This window comes from Molossus molossus, unplaced genomic scaffold (assembly GCF_014108415.1).
Source record: "Molossus molossus isolate mMolMol1 unplaced genomic scaffold, mMolMol1.p scaffold_m16_p_20, whole genome shotgun sequence".
In the NCBI taxonomy this organism is placed as follows: Eukaryota; Metazoa; Chordata; class Mammalia; order Chiroptera; family Molossidae; genus Molossus; species Molossus molossus.
The window spans coordinates 45,055,151-45,071,318 of record NW_023425356.1 but is presented as its reverse complement, the minus strand read 5'-3'; the positions used below and the strand labels follow the sequence as shown (position 1 = coordinate 45,071,318).

The 16,168-nt window shown below is 38.6% G+C and overlaps 1 protein-coding gene across 3 annotated transcripts in view; it reads left to right on the top strand.

Moving 5' to 3' along the window:
* The window catches only part of SOAT1 (sterol O-acyltransferase 1), a 55,596-nt gene extending 39,891 nt beyond the window's left edge, over positions 1-15,705 (top strand). Inside the window, exons 5-16 of one of the 3 annotated variants that reach the window (XM_036273509.1) lie at positions 1,039-1,098; positions 3,387-3,419; positions 5,077-5,359; positions 6,547-6,625; positions 7,106-7,187; positions 7,415-7,460; positions 8,374-8,503; positions 10,476-10,573; positions 11,679-11,777; positions 13,021-13,156; positions 13,708-13,853; positions 14,858-15,705. In XM_036273509.1, the coding sequence (XP_036129402.1) occupies positions 1,039-1,098; positions 3,387-3,419; positions 5,077-5,359; positions 6,547-6,625; positions 7,106-7,187; positions 7,415-7,460; positions 8,374-8,503; positions 10,476-10,573; positions 11,679-11,777; positions 13,021-13,156; positions 13,708-13,853; positions 14,858-14,914 (1,249 nt within the window). In that variant the 3' untranslated portion in view covers positions 14,915-15,705. Of the gene's footprint in view, positions 1-1,038; positions 1,099-3,311; positions 3,420-5,076; positions 5,360-6,546; positions 6,626-7,105; positions 7,188-7,414; positions 7,461-8,373; positions 8,504-10,475; positions 10,574-11,678; positions 11,778-13,020; positions 13,157-13,707; positions 13,854-14,857 lie in introns of all 3 variants that reach the window. The other 2 variants (XM_036273507.1, XM_036273508.1) reach the window with 2 other exon arrangements.
* The last annotated feature ends 463 nt before the right edge of the window (positions 15,706-16,168 follow it).

The following is a 16,168-nucleotide window of genomic DNA, read 5'->3' as shown; positions in this document are numbered from 1 at the left end:
GTTAAATGTTGCCCAGTATCACACAGCGGGGATTTGAACCCAGAGCCCATGCTCTTCACCATTATACTGCCTCTCTGTTGTACTCGCTACAATACTTATTATAAAGTACAGTGCATTGGTATCTCTTTGTGATAATTTGTCATTCTGTGCTTTCCTTGCTTTTATGCCTCTGTGGTCTCTGTCAGTCCCTCCTGTTCTGGAGGACACTTTTATTTTTTTATTTTTTTATCCTCACCCAAGGACATTTTCCCATTTTTTGTACAGATAGAGTGGGAGGGAGAGAGAGGAAGAGAGAGAGAGAGAGAGAGAGAAACATCGATGTGAAAGGGACACATCGAGTGGCTGCCACCCACCCACACGACCATCCAGGGCCGGGGACCAACTGCAACCGGGGTACATGCCCTTAGCGGGAACCGAACCCGGGTCTCTCCGGACCGCAGGCCGACGCTCTAACCGCTGAGCCAAACCAGCCAGGGCTGGAGGACATTTTTAACCAGGAATATCAGTGGAAGTGCTGACAGTACTGCAGAAAGCCCTAAAGAAGATGATCATGATACATCTTAACAGATTCTAGTAACTGGATTTGAGTAACCTTTAAGATCAGGAGGCTGTCAGGAATTGTCGGAAGTCCTTTGACATTAAGGAGGGTATCATACATATCATTTTCAAGAATAAACCGGTAATAGTATATGAATTGGAGTAAGTGTGGCTGGGGGCCTATGACCTTAGGGATGGATGTTCAGGAGAAGGAAGAGTGGTTGTCTGTGTGATGTCAGGAACTAATGCTGCCTTTGTTAGTTGTGCCTGACACCTCTTCCTCCCTAACCAGATAGGCTTGTACCTGCCTCGTAGCATCACTCAGGAGTAAATGAGACAACACGCATTCAGTCCTAATCACAGTACCCTGGATCCCTGTGAGAAGGCGGTTAATTAATTTTACCTGCTGTAGTTGGTAATAGTCTTCCTCTTATTCTTAGGTATAAATTTTTTATAATGCTTGAAGTACTTATATTTTGTTTTAATTTTTGCTCTTCCTAGAGATCTGAGAGCACCTCCAGAACATGGAAAGATTTTTGTTGTAAGGCGATCTCTCTTAGAGTGAGTATTTTTAGTGCTTTTGTTTATTATTAGTTTGAATTTAAAAAAAAAAAAAAACCCAACATATTCTGATTGTTGAAATCGCTGCTTAATCTATGAATGTTTAATGAATTTATTCTGTATTCATATAAATCATGTGTTTTGATGATGCTTTTTGTACATTTGCTGTCTCTTGCTTCTTGCTTATCTCCCGACTTTGTGTCTGGTTTTCAGAGGAGGTGCTAGAAATCAGAATGGCTCTCTGTCCTTTGATAAATTCCCTGAAGTTGTGCAGCAGAGAACTGGTTACCCAAAGAGCTAGAACAAACTTTTCTGCTTTGGTAAACCACTTCAAGAGAGTTTTGGTGTTGCTGCCTTTTTGATATATAATGTTTTAATCTCTTCTTTGGCTGGCCAGCTTAATAATGTGATACTGTTCTCAGATTTACTTATTTTAAAAACCTGATTATGTGGATTTTATGGGGGAAAAAACACACATCAGGCAAATGTAAATTAATTGTGATGACATCATTTGGGAACTGAAAATTAAAGGTGCCCTTTGAGTATGTATTTATTTTTCTTTTGTAATGTTCTCTGAGTAGATCATTCATTCATTCATTCGAATACTGCTGTAATTTAATCTGCATTAGTATAGGTCATCTGAAATAGTTGGGCTGATGAATCTTGTGATTATTGTGTTTTTCTTTTAAAAATGCATAATATGCTTATCAAAATTTACTTTCTGTGAGCCAAATTGGTCTGTATTACTTAATTTTGATGAGAAGGCCAAAGTTTTCTGAGCATCTGATATAGATTGTCACTCCAGTGTCATGCCACACTGTTGTTTGAAGAGATTTATCTTTTAAAATCTGATTCTGGGGGAAATGCAGGCTTTCCACATAAAAGGGAAAATAAAACATAATTTGAACATTATGATTAAGATTTTAATGATAGTATTCTACTATATGAAAAATAAAAAATATACTTTAAAAACTTCTTAAATCAAGGAAATAAAACACATATTTTATGGCTTAGGTGGGTTTTTAAAATTTTTTTATTTTTAGATCCTTCCCCGAGGATATTTTTTTATTTATCTTCAGATAGAGTGGGAGGGAGGGAGGGGGAGAGAGAGAAACATCAATGTGAGAGAGGTATGTTGATTGGCTGCCTCCTGCTGCATGACCTCAACGAGGGCCAAGGATCAAACGATGTGCGTGCCCTTGACTGGGAATTGAACTGGGACCTCTCAGTCCATGGGACGATGCTCAATCCACTGAGCCACACCGGCTGGGCAGCGTACATCTTCCCATAAAGAAAGCTGAAACACTTGTTTTAATCAAATATAAAAAGTTCGGCCCTGGCCGGTTTGGCTCAGTGGTTAGAGCATCGGCCTGCGGTCCGGAGAGACCCGGGTTCGGTTCCCGCTAAGGGCATGTACCTCGGTTGCAGTTTGTCCCCGGCCCTGGTTGGTCGTGTGGGTGGCAGCCACTCGATGTGTCCCTTTCACATCGATGTTTCTCTCTCTCTCTCTCTCCCTCCTGCTCTATCTGAACAAAGAATGAAAAAGTGTCCTCGGGTGAGGATAAAAAAATATATATATATATAAAAAGTCCGCATTTAGAAAAAGTCATCCAGAAAGTAACTGCTGTGTTTTAAAAGTAGCCCAGTCTTAATTAAATAAAAAGATCAAAGAGGATAGAAAATAAAAACATTTGTAAATGGTTAAGTTTATAAACTTACAGGGTAGTATTTGGTTATCAACATTATAGAATTACAATCTTAACATCTTAGGAATAGATAGTACTTGATATGTATATATTAAGAGTAGGGAGTGGAATGCAATAATAGGATTAAAGTTTTTAGCATTTGAAATAGTTTCTGTGTTCCCTGTTTTCATTGAATGGCTTTTTGTGTACCTTAGTTAGAAAACAGTCGTTTCTGGTAAGTTTACAAGAATGTACACCATTTGTTAGCAACATTTGATATCCACGCTCTTTTCTAGGAAGCAGGATCATTTTATAGGAAAGAGCCTTGTCCTAAGCTCTTCCATTACGTTTTACCTTGGTCATGTCATTTACTGTCTCTACTTCAAGTTTAATGTTTTGTGATTACTGTTTGAGATGTTTTTGGAGGGTGGATTGTGAATCTTCTAGACTACTTTAAAGTCTTTGTGGTGTTTTAAAATCAAACACTTTATAGATTAATCATTTTGTTTGTTTGAACTACATTTACAGTGAGCTGTTCGAGGTGGACCACATTAGAACAATATATCACATGTTTATTGCTCTCCTCATTCTCTTTATCCTCAGCACGCTTGTGGTAGATTACATTGACGAAGGAAGGTAAGCCCAGAAAAAGGATGGTTGGTTAGTTGGCTCATGGGTGTAGAGAGTTTTCACTATATTTAAATTTTGCTTCAGAAAAGTCCAAAGTAGCTGATTTGAGGTTGAGATTTCTCTCAATAAGTACAACTAAGAAGAAGATTAGAAATTTCATTACTTTTATTTTTTTAAATGGTCTATTTGAATAGACTGTAATTGGTAGTTTCTAGGTAATTTCCTAAATGGGAGAATTTTGTGTATATGATTTATCCATTTTTCTACTATGGTATACATTTCAGATTGGTACTAAAAATAAGTAGCTTATTGGAATTTAACATTTGAAAAATGTGATATTTCTTTATTTTTATTTTTATTTATTTTTATTTTTTTTTATCCTCATCCGAGGACATTTTTCCAATTTTTGTACAGATAGAGTGGAAGGGAGAGAGAGAGAGAAACATCGACGTGAAAGGGACACATCGAGTGGCTGCCACCCGCATGACCAACCAGGGCCGGGGACAAACTGCAACCGAAGTACACGCCCTTAGCGGGAACTGAACCTGGGTCTCTCTGGACCGCAGGCCGACGCTCTAACCGCTGAGCCAAACCGGCCAGGGCTGATATTTCTTTTTAATATAAAAATCAAATTGTAACTTTAAAAATGACAGTGTAGTGCGCTGGCCAGTGTGGCGCAGTGGATAGAGCGTCAGCCTGTGCTCACTAAAGGGTTGCTCACGGGCCTAATCCCCGGCCTTGGTCAGGGCACAGTGTGAGAGGCAGCCAACTGATGTATGTCTCTCACATCAGTCTCTCTCCCTCTCTCCGTCTCTTGTCCTCTCTCCCTCCCTTCCACTCTCTCTAAAAATCAATGGAAAACGTATCTTTGGGTGAGGATTAACCAAAAAAAATAAATAAAATGACAGTCTAATCATACTTAGAATTGTATACTTTATTACAAAATTAAATTTTGAGATGTTAAAATATATTAACAGATTTTTTAATTATACCTATTCCCTTCTGAAAAATCATCTTTTATACATAGCAGTGATTGCTATTTGAATACTCTAAATACTAACTTTTCCATAGAATATTTTAGAGTTTAAAATGTATTAATGTGCCCTGGCCAGTTTGGCTCAGCGGTTAGAGCCTCGGCCCGCTGACCAGAGAGACCTGGGTTCTGTTCCCGCTCAGGGCACATACCTTGGTTGTTGTTTGTCCCTGCCCGGTTGGGGTTGTGTGGGTGGCGACCACTTAATGTGTCTCTCTCACATCGATGTTTCTCTCTCTCTCTTCCTCCCTCTCTGCCTCCTGCTCTATCTGAAGATGAATGCAAAAATGTCCTCGGGTGAGGATTAAAAAAAAAAGAAAGAAAAAATTATTGTGAAAATCTAACCTTTGAAAAGTTCAAAGTCTTATTATTTTAAGTTATCTTAAGTATTTTATATTGAAAGACTGTGTTATCTTAGGGCTTTTAGAAGGTTTGTTGTTGAAATATATTGTGAAGCAGAGTCTTAGAAGCAGTTCTCTGTCTAGCACAACTAGAATAACTTCAGTGTATTAATGTTGTTGTGTTGCCTAAAGTTGAGAGTTTGGGGCCTGAAAGTTTTGAGTTCTGTGAATCAATGCCTACTTTTAAAAATGTGCCTTTGTGTCTTTTCTCCATGCTTTTTCTCCCTAGGCTGGTGCTTGAGTTCAATCTCATAAGTTATGCTTTTGGCCAACTTCCTGTTGTTATGTGGACATGGTGGGCCATGTTTCTGAGTACACTTTCAGTTCCCTATTTCCTCTTTCAACATTGGGCCAGAGGCTACAGCAAAAGTTCTCATCCAGTGATCCATTCTGTCTTCCATGGCTTGCTTTTCATGGTCTTCCAGATTGGCATTCTGGGTTTTGGACCACTGTATGTTGTGTTAACATATATGCTGCCACCAGCTTCCCGGAGCATTGTTATATTTGAACAGGTAAGGTTTTGAGTATTGCCAGTTCAATGCTGTGCTTAGTTAAAATAATAATAACAATATTGCCATTATTAAACAACATAATATTGATGTTCTGTTATTTTTAGTTGGATAAATTTTTATAACTTCCTTTATGCTATTACCTAAAATTAAAGTGTTAAACTAGATCATCTTATCTCATAAAATTTGCTTAGCTTCAATGTTCTCTGATTCTTAATACTTGAAATAAATCATATTGGGCTGTTCTGGATGAGTTCAAATTTTTATTTTTTTAATCCTCATCCAAGAACATTTTTCCATTTATCTTCAGATAGAGTGGGATGGAGAGAGGGGGGGGGGGGAGAGAGAGGAACATGGATGTAAGAGAGACACATCAATCGGTTGCCTCCTGCATGACCCTACCAGGGCCAAGGACTGAACCACAACTGAGGTACGTGCTCTTGACCGGAATCAAACCCACGACTCTTTGGTCCATGGGCCGATGCTCTAACTGTTGAGCCAAACTGTCAGGACTGAGTTTAAATTTTGTTCTTGAACGCTTTTTATAGTAGTCATCTATATTATAAAATATTTTTGTAATTAAAATCCTCACTTTTGAAATTTCAAGATTCATTGTTTTGTCATATAACTGTTCCATTCTAAAGAACGGATTTATTTTGTTAATATACCCTTTAGATTTTCTTATATTGGCTGTTTATAATGCTCTGTTTAACTAATGGAAAAGAGGACCAGGTCAGGAAACTTTCTTTGTATAGGCTTTTGATTTCTTTCTTTCTTTTTCTTTTTTTTTGTTAATCCTCACCTGAGGATATTTTTGTTGTTGTTGCTTTTTAGAGAGAGTAGAAGTGGGGGGGACTGTGAGAGGGACACATTGATTGGTTGCCTCCTGCAGGCTCCCCAACCAGGACCAGGAATTGAACCTGCCAACTGCAGAGCCACACTGGCCAGGGCTTTTAATTTCTTAATTTATAATGTATCATTGATAATGCTGTTAGGTGCAAAATAATGTGTCCTTCTTTAGGGGTTGTTTTTCCATTTGGTTTATTCCATAAAAGTGAACTTGAGTTGGTATATGCAAAATTAAAACATTCTTTGTGTGACTATAATCTAGTATTGTTCTGGGGTTGCTTGAATGAGACAAAACAATGATATAAAATTCATCTTTTTCTCCCTTTCCCTTCCTTTTTTAGATTCGTTTGATAATGAAGGCCCATTCGTTTGTCAGAGAAAATGTGCCTCGGGTTCTAAATTCAGCTAAGCAGAAATCAGGTATGTAATTCTATTAAGTCAAAGGATTATTCATAGGGTATTTTAGCCTTTGGTGTTTACTGGGATGGCATATTACATTATGTTTGATTTTAAATATATAGGCTCTACATTGATTTGGAAGAATAACTCACTATTTTTTTATTGTTTATGTTTTGCCTTGGTACCTACAAAAAACATTGATCACTAGATTCTTGTAACTTTGTGTAATTTTTGTAGAATGTTAATAGACCCATTACACCCATGTGTGTTTATTTCCCTCTGAATTGGTGCTTAAAACTCTAGAAGTTTCTCTAAGTCACAGGAATAACTTAGTGTAGAGGGATTGGTTTATTAAATCAGAATAGGAAGTCATCATTTGGGGAGGTCAGGAAGAAACAACATAAGCTGAGGAGAGGTCATTTTATTCTCCCCTATCCTGTGTTTCCTTACTCTCTGAGTTTTGTTGAGAGCTCCTGACCTAGCAGAGTTTTCCTTTTCTAGGCACTGTCCCAGTCCCCACAGTCAACCAGTACTTGTACTTCTTGTTCGCACCTACCCTCATCTACCGGGACAGCTATCCCAGGTACTGGACTGTGAAGTGCAGGTGCGGTGAGCTGAGCGAGTGTGCGTGAGCGAGCTGAGAAGGCGGCCGGGCCAGTTCGCAGGGGCCACAGAGCACGTAGAATGAGCTCATCTTCTCCACGGCCTGGGGAGCCCCGGGTGGTGATTCCAGCTGTCTGGTTCTGATCATAGTAATTCTTGGCTTAATCTACTTTATTTAGAAAATGTGTTTTGTTGCTTCCTTTCTAGGACTCCCACTGTAAGGTGGGGTTATGTTGCTATGCAGTTTGCACAGGTAAGTTTTTATATTTCCTAAGGTTTGGTGATTGGTGGGAGACGGGATTTGAATTTCTTGTAATAATTTAATCTATTTAAAGTGTTGGTAAATTCAGTCTATTGGGAGATTTAGACCTCTTTCTGATGTTTTGAATTATTTGTAGTACAGTGAATCGTGTTTGTTTTGACAACATCAAAAGTAATTTTCTTCAGTAATATAATTTATTTAATTCCATTTGATTACTTCAGTCAGCATCTGCCTTAATTTCCCCCTCCCCTCCTGTTTTTATATTTTTGGAGAGACACACACACACACACACACACACACACTCATAATCTGACACTCCCCCTCAATCCTTCTCAACCCCTGATCAGAATCAAATCTCAGAAGATCCCATTTTAAATTCTTGTTTCAATCAAATACCCATTTATGAAATAATTTTTTTTGTTATGGGTTCATGTAGCAGGAAAATCAGGTTCCATGAGTCTGATCATTTATAAATGCCGTTTGCTAAAGGTTGGGAAAAGGTATGGTAGAAACTAGGCCTGAGTATATCTGAAGTGTACAGTTTGGCAGTCTTTTTTTTTTTTTTTTTTAATATTTTCTTTATTGATTTTAGAGAGAGATATAGAAACATCGATGAGGGAGCACATCGATTGTCCGCCTCCTGCATGCCCCCCACTGGGGACCGGGCCCACAACCTGGGCATGTGCCCTGACTGGGAATTGAACTGGCGACCTCTCGGTGCATGGGTCGACACTCAACCAGTGAGCCACACCAGCTGGGCCAGTTTGGCAATCTTATATACTCGTGTTAAGTGGAACATATATGTCAACATTAGAGGTCACATATGTATCTTCTTTTGAAGGAAAAGCACCATCTTTCCTTGTCATGCCATCATTCTTATGACTGTATCTTTGTTGTGTTCCAGGTGTTTGGTTGCCTGTTTTATATGAACTACGCCTTTGAAAGGCTCTGTGTCCCCTTGTTTCGGAATATCAAGCAGGAGCCCTTTAGTGCTCGTGTTCTGGTCCTGTGTGTATTTAACTCCATCTTGCCAGGTAACATGGGTACTGGTTAATTTGGCCACTCATAAAGTTGCAAGGGAAGGAGGAAGCTATTGAACCTTTGATTTACCTGGTTTTCACTATAAACTCATCTACATTTTTGTACCTCTTTCCATCTGTCTCCTAAATGAAGTATATTTTAGTGTCAGGCCAATTTTTCCCTTGGTCTTCTGGCTTTTACTGAAGTTTTACTTTCTCTTACTGGATAATGCATATTTATGCTCTATTTCCCCATAATCTTGCTCCTAATCCAAGCAGTCCACTGAAATAGCCTTATTAAAACCACTGGTAATTTCCTGAGTCTAAATCCGGTGGCTGCTTCAGCCCTTACTCTGATCTGCATGAAGCATTGGCTGTTGTTGACCACGTTTTGAAATCTCCTTGTCGCTCTTTCTTATTCTCCCGTCTTTTTGGCCATACCCCCGGCTCCTCACTTGCTTCATTCCCCATATTATTTCCTGGAGATATGACTGCCTACTATATTTTAGGTGCTAACCACATAGCAGTGAACAGACATACTCTTGACTCCCTGGAAGCTTGCAGTTTAATTATATGTACAGTTTTCTTTACTTACTTTCTTTTCTCTACCCATTAGATGTTGGTAATATTTTCCATGATCTCCTTGTGTGTTCTTCTCTCTCTCACTCGGACTTCTAATAACCCTTCCCATTGCTCCAAGATTTACTCCAGTAAACTCTTATCTGTCCCTCTAAGAGGGTATGTGTTACATACTTGGGTGTCTTCCTCACTAGGCTGCAAATTCCTTGAGGTCAAGGATTGTATCTTATAGCCACTCGGCCAGTCACAGTCTCTCCCATATTGTCTAATCCATAGCAGATACTCTGTAAATATTTTTTGAATAAATGAGTGCTTCACATTACAGTGTAATATATTCTACATAAGGAGGATACACAAAATGCTGATGAACTTTGTATCACATTGGAGATGACGTTGAACTTTGGGTATTGAAAATAGACAGGGGTTTGCTTGGCAGAGAATTGGTGGAAAGGTGCTTGCAGGTAGTGGGATGGGTCCCAGGGCAGAGGCTTACTCTAGGGTGGCGAGTCCAGTTTCAGATGATGTTTGCAACACTGGGAGTGGAGTTGGAGATAAGTTAACTTTATCACTATTGACATTTGGGGCTGGATAATTCTTTGTTTTGGGTGGCTGTCTTGTGTCTTATAGGATATTTAGCAACATTCTGGCCTCTAACAACTAGATACCAGTAGCACAACCACCAACCCTTCTCTGTACCGCAGGCCGACGCTCTAACCGCTGAGCCAAACTGGCCAGGGCACAACCACCAACCCTTGAGTTGCGACAACTAAAAATGTCTTCAGAATTGTCAAATGTCCCTGGTGGGCAACAGGGGGGACAGGTAGCTCCCCTAGTTTTTTTTTTTTTCTTTTTTTTAATCCCCACCCGAGGACATTTTTCCATTTTTTGTTCAGATAGAGTGGGAGGGAGAGAGAGGAAGAGAGAGAGAGAGAAACATCGACATGAAAGGGACACATCGAGTGGTTGCTACCTGCACGACCAGCCAGGGTCGGGGACAAACTGCAACCGAGGTACGGGAACCGAACCCGGGTTTCTCTGGACCTCGGGCCTACACTCTTAACCGCTGAGCCAAACCGACCAGGGCCTCCCCTAGTTTTAAACAGCTGGTTTAGAGGAATGCATAAGGGCCAGATTTTAAAGTGCCATGGGTATCAGGTTAAGCCATACATCTAGGAATTTCTATTAAAAACAGACTGGGTCATTTGTCATCTGAAAAACCCATTTGGAAGGAAGTTAGTGCTTTAGAAAATTAATTAACTTTCAACAACACTATCATCTCTGGAATGAGTAAGCTGGAAGAATAATTTTTATTTTACAGAATAATTTTAGCTAAGCAGGTGATGACATAATTAACTGCTTGGTATGTGAGCTGTTTGGTAAGACTCAATGTTGTTAATGTTATTTTTAGGTGTGCTGGGGCTGTTGCTTACCTTTTTTGCCTTTTTGCACTGTTGGCTCAATGCCTTTGCCGAGATGTTACGCTTTGGTGACAGAATGTTTTATAAGGTAATATATACTTGGACTCATTTTTCTTTTCACATTTTATTATGTCCTCATTGTCAGGTGTTTGAGCATTGTTGGCTACTATATTTTTAACATGAACATTGTGAAATAATTTTCCCCCACAAGTTTTACCAATATTAAGTCCGAAATTCTGATACCAGTATAATTAGTAAAGCCTTATCTTCTGCCTCCAATACCCGTCCCCTTCATATAGCATGTGGTTTCTGCTGTATCCTATATTGGTGATTACAGAAGGAAAGCATGTGTCCAGAGGACTTTATGAGTCTTTGCTGACTGGTCTTTCATTTGAAATTGGCTGTCTGGTGCTGTAGGAGTAATTTCAGCAAATTATTCAATTTAAGGTTGTTGAAGGAAGGAAATAACTTTTTCCCCTTTTATTTTTGAAAGGCATTAATTCTGCTTAAAATAGTATCCAATACTTCCAAAGTTGGAATTAAGTTCTAGACTAGAGCCAGGGCTAGAGTTTTGTTTGTTTGTTTTGGTTTTGGTAGCTGTCCAGGCCTACCACTGTTTTCTCAAAAGAAATAGTGAATGGAGGTTGTGAATTTTACATGTCTGATTTCACTGGTCTGATCTTAAAGTAGGGAGCAAGATATACGTAAGGAGCACCAGATTTTGGAGGTAGCTACCAATTCACTCCCTGTACAACTTAAGTTCTTCTGTTTGATACCAGCAAACAGTTCTTCAGCGTTGGCATGCTACCTATGTCTGTGTGCCTTAGAATTCTGTGTTTCAGCAAGGCAGTGGCCATCTACGGATTGCTATTTAGAGGAACACTAGATTGGATGACTCTGTATTTTCTATGTCTTCCACCATAACTTGTTTTTTTTTAATGAGACAAAATGAACCTAAGGAATGAATCACATATAGAACTGGAATTAATGCCCTATTGAATATTAATAACCAAAATGCCTTTGAAGAGTTTTCTGACATCAGTATATGGACTAACAATTTATCATAACATACTCTGGGTATTATGCGTGTATGTTCTTTGGGCATATTGAGGGGTTTTTGCTTCAGCTCTGTGTATATACATATATGCGTGTGTGGTGTGTGCATAGTTTCACAGCTTTGTTTTTGCCCTCAGGATTGGTGGAACTCCACATCCTACTCCAACTATTACAGGACCTGGAATGTGGTGGTCCATGACTGGCTGTACTACTATGCTTACAAGGACTTTCTCTGGGTAAGCAGCAAGATGTAGTTGATGTTGTTCGGGAAGTGGAGATTCTTTTCGAGAAAGTGTTAATATTGTACAGCTGTCTTCAATTCTCTTATGAGCCATTTATGTCTAAGAAACTTCTGCCTTGAATAATAGGACTGCTTAGAGACCAGTATGGACAGTTACTGGGTCTAATACCGTGCTTTTGCTCTGGGTTTGATTTTTCATAATTACAAAGTAAGAATGCATTCAGAGAAATTGAAATGATCCACTAATGTGATAATTTTTTATGAATCTCACTGCTAACAAGTGATTTTCTCTAGCTTTTTCTTCATTTGCTTTTTTTTGTCTCTCTGTTCAAAGTGGAGAAACACCTTTGTTCGGATTTATATCCCTCCAATTGCTTATGTAGGTGTTTGAGACATTCTTCAGAGCAGAATGTATTTAGACTAATGAATTGTAATCTTTTTTTTTTTTTTTTTTATCCTCACTCGAGGACACTCTTTTGGTATTTTTGTTCAGATAGAGTGGGAGGGAGAGAGAGAGAGAAACATCGATGTGAAAGGAACACATCGAGTGGTTGCTACCCGCACAACCGACCAGGGCCGGGGACAAACTGCAACCAAGGTACGTGCCCTTAGCGGGAACCGAACCCGGGTCTCTCAGGACCGCAGGCCGACGCTCTAACCGCTGAGCCAAACCGGCCAGGGCTTGAATTGTAATCTTGAATCTCATGGTTGATTAACACTGGTATTTCTGGATTACTGGCTAACTGATCACGTTGTGGTTCAGATCGCATTGTATGGGAATGTTCATCCATTTATATGTGTAGTTTCATTTACAGATAAGGCAAGTCTCTTCTTTATTAATCTTAATTTTGTAACCTGTAAAAATGGAGAGGATGCCTGCTCTGTCTACCGTACTGTGTTACTTTAAAGGTTGAGACTTGGTTAATATCTAAAAACTATGTTTTGTCAATCAGAGTGACTTAAAGTATTAGTTATTTTTGTTTTAATAAATATGCGCAGCTCTTTCTTTCAACATTAATTGTTTTTAAAATGCCTCCATTTAGTAAAATAAGGACTTTTAAGCATAGATTTTTTTTTGTAATTATAATACATTTGGATTAATCCAAGGAGTAGATTGGAAAGTCACATATACATAGAATTAAATAGGTGCCATTAGCATGTGATAATTATAAGTCTTATGTAGTTCGCACGTAATTACTTCTAAAAGACTACTTTCTAATATTTCCCTTCTACCCTAGTTTTTCACTAAGAGATTCAGGTCTGCGGCCATGCTGGCCGTGTTTGCTGTGTCTGCTGTCGTGCACGAGTACATCTTGGCTGTCACCTTGAACTTCTTCTACCCCGTGCTCTTTATTCTCTTCATGTTCTTTGGAAGTAAGTATCTTGGCATGCCATGAGGGCTGAGTGATGCCAGAAGAGAAATTTAGAAAATAAAGTATAAAATCAATGTAGGAAACTAGACAGTAAGCAGTCATACCATCTCAAGGCAGTATTTGCTTATCAGATGGTAAGAACATTGATTTTGAGTAATTATACACAACTCTGTTTCAAGATGTTTATACTTTGAAGTAGAGAAATGAACCAAATAACCTCTTGGAGACTATTAGTAGCTTTGATTTGGTAGGTCACAAAAACTATAAAAATCAGCTTTCCCATTCTTCAGTTCTGTCATTGTTCACCCGCTGGAAAAAAACTGACCCTTTTCTGGGTGGGAGGACAAGTTAGAATATGAATGGTCCCATTAAATATTACTTATTAATAAATTTCAACACTGAAGCTTCATTTCTATTTATAGGATCAGTGGCCAGAGTGAAACACATATACACACAGTTGATGCTCATTGTGATAATTTGATGATTACAGCAGATATCTGAGGCTGCTTATAGATTGTTTTGATATATATATTTGTTTCTTTCTTACTTTAGTGGCTTTCAACTTCATTGTCAATGATAGTCGGAAAAGGCCAATTTGGAACGTCATGATGTGGACTTCCCTTTTTGCGGGCCAGGGAGTCATTGTGTGCTTTTATTGTCAAGAGTGGTATGCACGTCAGCACTGTCCTCTGAAAAATGTGAGTCATCAGTCAGGCTAGAGTGGAAAAGTGACATATTTGTCTTCAGTTGTGAGGGCAATATTAAAGGGAAGGAGAGTATTGGAGATCATGATGAATTAATGTTAAGGGGAGAGACACATTAGCTTATTATCTGATCTCACTGCACTGTCCTTGAAATTGTTTTTTGCTTTGAACTCTCCTACTTCTTCGTTCTCTTCTTTTGTAAATTTTCTTTTCTTTTATTGCTTTTTCTTTAGCTCCTTTTAATTTTGTGTCCTAAAAATGTAGGTGTATTCCTCCCACACACCCCTAAACACATGTATTTTTTTTACCTCTTCTTTTCCAAAATATTAACTCTTTTGTAACAGTGTTCAGCTACACTCACATGCCTAGGATCCCATTTCCCTTGATTCTTTCATTGTTGTTTTATTTTCCGTGATTATGTAAGTCTCATTCTTAGAGCTTTATCAGCTTTTAGCTGCATGTGGACAACTCTGAAACATTTAGAGGGTGCCTTCTTTATATATCTGTTTGGGCATATTTCTCATAGGCACCTATAACTGAAGATGCCAACAATCAAATTAATCAGTTTCTCTGCCAAAGCTTCCACTATGTGCACTGTTTTCGTTATACTGCCCTAACACTCCTTCCGTATTTCCTACTGATCCCCTGTGTGAATTGAACTAACTGCTCTGGACTACTAAACGTAGGGGTGTGCTAAAATAAAATGCAAGATACATAAAGAAGTAGTACCTATTTGAAATTTGGTCAGAAGTGCAATTGTGTAGGGACTTTAAAATTTAAAAGTTTCATGTAAAGCCTGTAAATCAAATAAATCTGTGCTATAGATAAGAATAATTAACATTTTTTGAATTATTGAACTGCTTATAATTTAAAAGTTACTGAAATGCTGGGAGGCATTTTAGAGGTGTACAGTATATAACATTAACACCCTCCAACCCCTCCCCCCCATACACATAGTACACGCAAGTAAACTACATTTCTTTTTTTCCCCCTTGAAGCCCACATTTCTGGATTATATCCAGCCACGTTCCTGGACTTGCCATTACGTGTTTTAGAAGCCTGGACTTTGTTTCCTTCCTGGACACTGAAGATTGGGTGTTTTGCCGGATTTGGGGCCAGCATCTGTTCCAGCTGTTACTGATGAAGTTACCTGTGTTATTTGGACCACTCAGACTTGACAGATGATTCAGTCCATTCCTAGGTCATCGGAGCTGAGCCTTTGGAAGTTTACTGGAATTATATACACTCAAGCAGTGTTTTGTTTTTGTTTGTTTTTTTTTTTGCAGAGAAGGGAGACATAGCTAATGTTATGACAGATTTTTGCTGGGTCATATTGGCTTAAGCCTCAGAAATATCGCTGTTGTTTTTTGACTATCTAATTAGAGACTAAACATCATGTTTTCTTGGCCACCGAATTAGCCAAAACACTTATGAAGAAATCATTTGAATACCTCTTACTTAGATATATTTTTCAGGCACACTGTTGGAATGTATGCTAATTAACCATGCAGTTGGGAAAGAAGAAAATATGGAATGTTTTGCTATTTCCAGTAGAGAGAAAATTTGCTATTTCCAAAAGAGAGAAAATACCTGTTTTCCAAAGATCATCTTATTATACATTCTAATTTGTGTTGTTGTTGTTGTTTTCTTCGGCCTGTATTGTTTTGGAAAAAGTTTGGTTCTATCCAAGTTTTATCTTGTTTTCACTATACAGTGTAGGTCATGGTTTCTGTGAAGCAAAATTGTATCTTTCACCTTGAATTTTTTTTTTCTTTGCCCTCACTCGACATTTTTCCACTTTTTGTTCAGATAGAGTGGGAGGGAGAGAGGGAGAAAGAGAGAGAGAGAACCATCGATCAAGAGAGACACATCGACTGGTTGCCACCCGCACGACCCAACCAGGGCCAGGGACAAACTGCAACCGAGGTACGCGCCCCTAGCGGGAACCAAACCCGGGTCTCTCTGGACCGCAGGCTGACACTCTAACCGCTGAGCCAAACCGGCCAGGGCTCACCTTAAAGTCTTAAGTTTGCATTCATAATATTATATATTGAGAAGAACAGAAGTAGGAAGGGAAAGAGAAAAGGCACAGGACAAAGAAAAATATTTCCTCTTATAGCTTTCAAAGTGTTTTTTAAAAAACTTGCAGTTGTCAATCAATCGTACTTAAATTATTTTATCATGAAACTTATGTGGAAAATAATTTTAATAAACTTTAAGGTCATAATTTCTTTTAAGTTATTTAGAAGTATCCTTTAGTATAGTTATTTTGTTGTCTAGTAAATAATGACTTGAATTATTTTTCAGAC